Raw genomic sequence first — 8,494 nt, forward strand, 5'->3', positions numbered from 1 at the left:
CTCTTCTTGACTCTCATCGCTACTCTGTCTCTCCTCCCCTCCACCTCTCACGCGTTTCCTTTCTGATATTTCAACTTTCAAGTGTTTCGAGGATTTTATTGACGAGGCAAATTGGCATACTATACAAACAAACACACAATACAAAATAATAGCATATATTAATATTTAGATTAGGGGAAATATAATGGGTAGGGTAATATGACACGCAAATAATTTTATAATCATGTGTAAAATAATTTTATAGATGATTTTTCATTTTTTGGATGATTTTTTGATGTTGGTGCTTATGGTAGGGCATACACGCATCTGATGAAAACAGCGCCCCCTTGCGTTATTGCTGTAACAACACATCTGTAAGAATATTGTTGTGATAACTATTACACACATATCATATAGGCAACATTTCTGCTTGTTGTAAACACGGCACGTTTAATTACTTATTTTCATATTTTTTGGTAAAAAACAACTGAACTTGTACACAACACTATTGCACTTTACGTTGCACATTGACTGAAATAGAACAAACTTGTTGAGCTGCTTTGGCCTATTTTATTATTAAAACGAAAATGTGTTATCATTAGGAAAAATGCATTTATACAAATGTTTTTCGTATACTGAAAATGCAAATATATTTATTTAAAGTTGCACAATCGTACAGGAACTTCTTCCGTTATCGTTGTTTCATTATGAGGGTTTCCTACCTTGTCTTTATTTACTTGCATTGCATTGTATATGGAATTATGTTTATTTTTAACAATAATGCCAACATCATCCAATCGAAAATGAGAACATTACAATTTCAATGTTAAGAAGATAAATTAAAATATGAGACGTTTGTTGGTGGTTGTAATTAAAGAGACAATAGGCTACACCCCCCTTTAACACATATCTAGAGAGGTTTTGCTTTCGTAGTTTGTGTACATCTTTAAAAGGCTGCAATACCATTAAGTTCAAAGTTCCATCACAGTTCAAAGTAAATCCTTGTTCCAATGTACAAAACATTTATTTTTGAAGTAGACTTTAAGATTATTTAAACTTTATCTTTACTATTCTGTTTATGATCTAACAAAAAGCAGCTGTCCACAAAATTTCTGTGAACTACAAAGTCATGTAAAGGAAATCTGTGTCCACAAGGTGGCAGCAAAAGTCCATAATGACAGTACACTCCGGACTGCAATCGAAAGTTTCTTGAGATGTGAGGTAGGGCTATCATGTGTACTTTTGATTAGTTTTTTCCTTTAGTTTGTAAATAAACGTTTCATGCATTTTTTTAAATATCTTTTTAGTATTATTAAATATCTTAAAACTTAATGATGCGTTATTCAGTCCGTGCTGTTAATTGTTTTAATGTGAGATTTGAGCTACAAAAACTATACATAGTTTTTATGCCTTAAAATGTAATGCCCTAACAAAGCACAGATACTGTATGAAGTAATAATCCACAGCTACTCAATTCATTTTTATTTTCTATTTTATTCAAAACTATTCAACACATACAATCCTTATATTCTCTATGCTTTAGAATTTCTAATCACCAATTTTAATGACCTTGCTGGAAACATACAACAATTGAAAAAACGGAAGCAAAAAAACACGAGATCGCAATTTGTGTTAATAGCATTTATGTTTTCAAACATAAAATGACCCAGTTTAGCATGTCATTGCAGTCTCTTAAGAAGTAATCATTCATCCCCTTTACTTACAATTAATAACCAGCAGCAACTAAGAATTATTTGTATTTAATATTTATGTGACAAATGACAAAAGGGTCAGTGAAAATCTTGAAGGACAACAGAAAACAATACAAAGCTTTATGAATGAATGCATGTATGTTTGCTGTTTTCCGTTAGTTGTGAAGTGTTGCGAGAAATAAAAAACAACTGCATAATATCTCCAGAAATGTTATAAGACATATTAATGAGACGACTTATGTGTAAATATATGTAGAAAGATCTGTAAAGCAGCTTATAAAACTAAACATTAATGTTAGATATTTACAGTTTGCCATTGTATACTCCATGTTTAGATGTAGAGATACCATTAGGTGTGACCCAATAAGTTGCTATAAAGGAAAAGATGAAATAATAAGCAACAATAATGAAACAATGAACAAATGCCCTTGAAACGTCAGCTAAAAGGCTGAAGAAACCCTTTCTTCCAAAAATAACTTGTCCCTCATGGCGTAGCCATTTAAAAAGAAAATACTTTTAACCATTTGTCTGAATATCCTTTTAGTAGATGTTTAAATTCAATTCCCCTTAAATTCACACTGCTGTCCTACCAGAGCGACCAAAGATAGTTCCCCCCTAGAACACAGACATCACATTGACTATACACATGTTCCACAAAGTTTGACAACCAGAAAGTGTCCAAATACCTTTTGTCTCAACTTTGAATATATCTATTGCTTTAACATGTAAAACCTCTTTTTGCATTTCACTTAAAAACATTGAAGTGACACTGTGATATCTTTGATATTTGTTTTATAATTCAAATACAATGATGTCCAATACTTGGGGCCACTGCCACCAAACATGCACTTACATAAACACACTCACACACACACACAAATCCTTGGTTGGACATTGATGTTCAGACTACATCTTGGTTTCGCTGTCTGGTGGTTTCTCATTGTCATACTCGTTCTGCTGCGGGATCCTCTTATAAGCTTTCTTCACTTCATTCTCCTCCAGCACAGAGCTTCCTAACTCCACATCACCACTCTGAAGCTCATCTTGGGACAGGAACTCCACGATTCCAGCTCCTATGGAATCTCCCAGGACATTGGTTGTAGTGCGCAGTCGATCCCTGTCATGTCCAACATGAAAGCCAAGTAGCTTAAATGAAAATATGACACGGCACTTCATAGTTTTTACTCTTTTCAATATGTGGTTTGTTTCATATTTGTTAAGACCGTAAACATTGGTGATATTTGATCAGTAGCCAAAAGTTTTCAACTCCTTTCATCCTAGTTTAAAAAGAGGCTCTTTTCGCTGTGTAACTTGTGGGAAAGCGAATCTATCTGGAATGATTAATTTGGTCAACCTAATTACGTTTCTATGTTAAAACCAATTGAATTACATGAAATTCGCAAAAAATATAGAGCGTGTCTCATGGGTATACATCAAAGTGTGTCACCTGGGTTAATAACAGAAAAAAAGAAAGCAGCCCCAAATACGATGTAAGATCATGTCTTCAGATGTGGTTATTTCAGAAGATGTTTTTCTTTTATCTTATGTTGTAAAACACTTTAATAAAGCTTATTTCTGCATTCCTTATTTAATTATGACTTTTGAGGGCCACTCACAGGAACCAATCAACTGCAATGATAAGGGAGATGTCATCAGTGGGCAGTCCAACAGAGGTCAGTACAATCACCATGGTGACCAGACCGGCCTGAGGGATGCCGGCAGCCCCAATACTCGCAGCAGTGGCTGTGATGCTGTTTCAATAGAAACATCAGTCATATTCAGTCATTCAGATTTTGGATAGTATTAAAAAAATTAGATCGTTATATTGATAAAAAAAATCTCACCTTATGGTTAGGATCTGGCCAAAGTTCATTTCCATATTGTTGACCTGAGCGATAAATATGGCTGCTAGGGCTTCATATAACGCTGTTCCATCCATGTTAATCGTGGCTCCTACAGGAAGCACGAATCGAGTCACGCGTTTGTCCACTTTGTTATTCTCCTCCAGGCATTTGAAGGTGATCGGTAGAGTGGCTGAGCTGGGAAAAAAATTAAAGAGTAAATAAATGGACGTACGAAAACGTTGGATTTATTCTACATGAGGTTGTGTGCCTACCTGGAAGATGTACCGAGAGCTGTGATGAGGGCCTGCAGTATACCCGTGATGAAAATGAAGGGGTTCTTTCGTGTGATGACGAAGAACAACATTGGTAGAACAATAATACCATGTATCATGAGGCCGATAATGACCGTGATAGTGTACATGCCCAGCTGACCACCCATTGCGGTGATATCATCCATCTCTACGATCTTTCCAGCGATCAGAAAGAGGATTCCAACGGGTGCATACCTGTTTTAAAGGTACGATACACTTCAATTGGTTTATTAAACAATATAAATTCCTATATTTCAGCATTGCAAAATATTTAATTTCGGTTGGTGGCTTCTGGAATCACTCACCACATAATAAAAGCAACAAGTCGCATGATGGCCTCATTGAGCGAGTCAAAGAAATCTCTGAGAGCCTGTCCCTGTTCCTTCATGTTCCCAATGATCAAACCAAAGCACATTGAAAACACCACCAGCCCGAGGGCATTAACCCCATTTTGGCTGCCAGGCAGAGGAATAACCTCCTCTTTTGTAATCTCCTGGGTGGAGTTAGTTAGGTTAAATATGGAATCATTTACTATTATCTTCACTTGAATGATCCTCTTGGCGTACTGGGTCTTGAACTGGAGGAAGAAGGAGAGAAAAGGGGTCAAGTTTTAAAAAGTCTTGAGTTGAAGAACAACAGAAAACAATGCGGTCATTATTATTTTCATTCTTTTTGACTGATTCGATTTGAAAAGTTGTGTATGAACTGGGGACTGAAAACTCTGTTTTGGAGAACGCCGCCCTCAATGACGTCATACACATGTGTATAATACGTTCAGTCTGTAGTCATACATGTGTGTGTGTTGCCAACTTGACGACTTTGTCGCTCGATTTAACAACTTTTCAGACCCTTTACTTTCTGAATAAGCCTTGGCGATTTAGCGAAACATTCTGCTTCACTTCCTCTGCCCCGCATAGTAGCAGGGAAAAGCCGCCCTGTTGAAAAAAACTGCTTGTTTGGTATGTTCTGATGCAGGTTTGCTGGTTTGTTTTAAGCTGGTCCTTATCTGGTCATGTGCTGGACAAAAGGTGTTTTTTTAGGTTGAGCTGGCCGCAGAGTGTTTCTAGAGATTATGTCCGGAAAAGACTGAGAATCACTCTGTGGCCATTTCTGTCTCACTATCTCCAACTGTGGCAACATCACATCCCTGTCAAAGCTCTGCTCAGCTGCTTCAAGTACAACTGTGATAAATGCTCAAGCCATCAAAATGCTAAATAAAAAATGTTAACCAGCTTGGACCAATAGAAGAAAATATGAAGTGTCAAGACTTGTCATATATAAACTTTCAGGAGAAACATACAAGAGTGATGAATAATGATGATTGTTTTTTTCATCAAGCTTGAAATTGTTTTAAGCACACAGATGAATAAAAATTATTCATCAAAATCATTCATCAAATTTCAAAGATGCAGTGACCTCACTGTAGAAAAAGTCATCATAAGTTGTGCTCTTAAAAATATATATTCCTAATATTATAAATGTTATTCATTAACATACTTATTACTAAAAATAAATGTATACATTTATTAAGCTAACCCCATTAGATTCTGCATATAGAAACTTTAGTTAGATTTAAGCCCATTTCAAGTTCACTTTATGCAAGACAATTATTTTACATTGCATCTTTTCGTATTTCATCATTTTTGATTATTCTTTAGGACATAATCATGAACAAAGGAAGTCATAGTTTTAGAAAGCAAGGTGGAAGAATTACCTGTTGAGTGCAGGCCTGTACCAGATTAGGTGGAAACATGTTTCTGAAACCAGAGCACTTGTTTTAAATCACTGCTTAGCATCTGTATTTTTGAAGTAACTGACACGTCACATTACCTGATCAAGTCCAGGAAGGCATCTGCAGGGCTGACCTGCTCGATCTTCTGCTGTTTGGAGAATTCCTCTTTTGAGCCTTTACCAGGATGGATGATCAGAACCATAATGATGCCGATAAACACTGCGATGAAAGTCGTGGTCATGTAGTATATAACTGCACGCATGCCCATCTTCCCAGAGGCGCTACTGTCCAGCGCTGACATCCCTGGACAGAATAAATTAGTATCAGTATTTTCGTCATCAACACTTGACTGCCAAATCATTATATATTGTCATGAACCTTTACTTAACAAACATTGGTTTATAAAAAGACTGATTGTAACCAGTGATGAACGTTTCATCTTAACTTCAAAGTGACTATTTTTTCTTGCAGTAAAAGTCCCTTCATATTAATTGTAAAGATGTCAAGAGAAAAGAGACGTTGACTCGCCAAAACGAATTATGGTTAGATGTTTGAAAGAGACAAACTCTGTTCCCCAGAGTTATATGGGATGGCGCTATTGTTTAATCCCCACTTTCTCCAGGGGGCCAAACTCGAACATATTTAAAAGTTCAGCCCCTTACTTCACAGTTTCCTCTATTCCTACTCTGGCTCTCTCGACCGCACTCCTTTCATAGGCCTTCACTCATCTCTCTCTCTTTCTCTCTGACAGGCCTGGGAAATTCCTCCACCTGCCTGGGTTTGGACGGTCAAGTCACCCTCTATGTGTCTCCACGGAAACAGCAAACAGTCTTCCAATGCACTAACATCTTTATAAAGAAATGACTCATGTTGTGTATATACAAAGAAAAGTCCCGTCCAATACCCAACCACAGCAAACCTTTAAATTACTCATTAGTATAATCAACAAATTAGAGTTTGCATAGACTTCAGTTTTTTCCTTTTTAAATAAGGCAGCCGACATTTCTCATGCTCTTTTATGTGTGTGAAGTGAAGCAGCGGGGTGGGGGGAGTCTCTGTACAACCTCTGCCTCATTCTGACACTTTTAATAGAAGCACAAAGAGGTCGCTGTCTGCACACTAGAAAATAGTAACACCTGTTCCCTTTCCTCCAAACCTGTTATTTTGTTTTCAATGTCAGATGTTGATAAGAGTTGATAATGACACTGTCATTCTATCAATTTATCAAGATCAATGTTTTGTCATTTCTGTATCAATTATCCTATTACAAACACACATACATTCTGGGGCCCATTCTTAAGCTGCTTGTTTCTTTTTTGGCTTTTTAAAATCTTATTCATGTCTCATCCATGTGATCATTTCAATTTTTCTGCCCACAATCTAAACCCATTACTCTCACATTCCTCTTGTTTTAAAACTCGTACCTGTAATTAAACTCGAGACCAGTAGAGGGAGCACCAGCATCTGCAACATTCTCATCAATAGTTCTCCAGGAAAGGAGAAAAACTTGACTTCTCTGTAAGACATCTTGTACGGCCTCAAAGCAAATCCCAACGTGATGCCTAAAAACATACCAGACGCCTCAGATTTGTATAAATTATTTCAGATATGGCATCAGTTGTAAAAGGTGTGCTTTTAGGTCACCACAGATTGTTTCATTTGTACCAAGACCAAATTGTAAACAATCTGCAAAAAAATGGTAACTAGACTTTAACAATAATAAAATGTAAAGAAGCGAACATTAACAGATCCGATAGGCTATAATAAACACATTATGTTTCTTTCTGAATGGTTTACATATATTTAGTTACATTTTCTAATATAGGCTAGTTTATATATTTTATATATTTTTATATACATTTAGGATTACTGTTGAATCAAATTTCGTAAGGGAGTCTCTGTGATGTTGCATTTTTATTAAAAACATCTGAAAAACTATAAAATAATTATTTTTAAACACGTGTTATTTTACTGAACTTGTCGGCAAATAAATGTGCAGATCACACTGACCAAAGAACACGGCTCCGATGGTAAGGAGCACGAAAGCGTTTCTCCTTAGAAAGCTCTTGACGTCATCTTTAGTGATGTCCTCCACCACCTTCCGCGCCTTCAAGGAACGCGCGTGGATCCCCTCGCGGAAGTTCTGCACGCGGTTGCGCGCCCGCGGCTTCTCTCCGGTGCTTTTGGTCATGCTGGCGGTGTCGCTAAACACAGTGAGATCAAAACAGCGTCCGGTGACCCGAAAAAGACCCTAAAAAACAAGAACCGATAAGGTTGTGATCTTAAATACCAAACCCCGTGTAGGATGGAAATGGGCCACTATTTGACAGTCCTGTCAATGACAGATTGTGGCCCAGTTTACGTGAATTCAATCCAATAATAAATGAAAAAAGCAATGTGGGCAAAACATATAGACTATTTATATACTGAAATAGCAAAATATAGGTTTATTTGTAAGTAATAATTCAAACACGCCAAGGTTAGCCTAATGTTTAATTTATATAACTTAACTGCACATCACAAAAGAATCGTGGCAAGCTACTATAATAAAATAACATAAGATCTTAAAAAGTGAAACACATTTTGCTTTTGACCTCAAATAATATCATGAGATCAATAAAGACCTCACTGAGATACCTCAATGGGTTTGTTTTTTTGACACTCAAGCTAAATGACTGAAGTTCCACGCAACTTGTGTCATTCACTTGACTAAACAGCTTAATTTCTTAGTCTGAATTTGACCTTAATATAAAATACAAATGCTAAAATATGGATTAAATACAAATTCCATTTTTGATGTCACTCCAACACATATCCTATTATACCGGTAGCCAAGAGAGGATGAGTTGCTTACCTGTTTCCAGTAAGCTCCTGTGCAGAGAGATGCCCTGAGTGATCAGAGTGAGCAAGTCTGTG

At 36.6% G+C, this 8,494-nt stretch overlaps 1 protein-coding gene across 1 annotated transcript; it reads right to left on the reverse strand.

The window, feature by feature from the left end:
- Positions 1-1,453: 1,453 nt before the first annotated feature.
- slc1a3b (solute carrier family 1 member 3b) lies at positions 1,454-8,494 on the reverse strand. Its single transcript, XM_056737301.1, has 10 exons — positions 8,433-8,494; positions 7,589-7,829; positions 7,003-7,140; positions 5,677-5,881; positions 5,561-5,603; positions 4,152-4,423; positions 3,808-4,041; positions 3,536-3,730; positions 3,308-3,442; positions 1,454-2,808 (listed from the first exon to the last, which is right to left on the reverse strand). Exons 2-10 carry the CDS (start codon positions 7,767-7,769, stop codon positions 2,598-2,600), a joined length of 1,614 nt encoding a protein of 537 aa, XP_056593279.1. The 5' UTR covers positions 7,770-7,829; positions 8,433-8,494; the 3' UTR covers positions 1,454-2,597.

The sequence above is a fragment of the Triplophysa dalaica genome, chromosome 22, assembly GCF_015846415.1.
Source record: "Triplophysa dalaica isolate WHDGS20190420 chromosome 22, ASM1584641v1, whole genome shotgun sequence".
Classification (NCBI taxonomy): domain Eukaryota; kingdom Metazoa; phylum Chordata; class Actinopteri; order Cypriniformes; family Nemacheilidae; genus Triplophysa; species Triplophysa dalaica.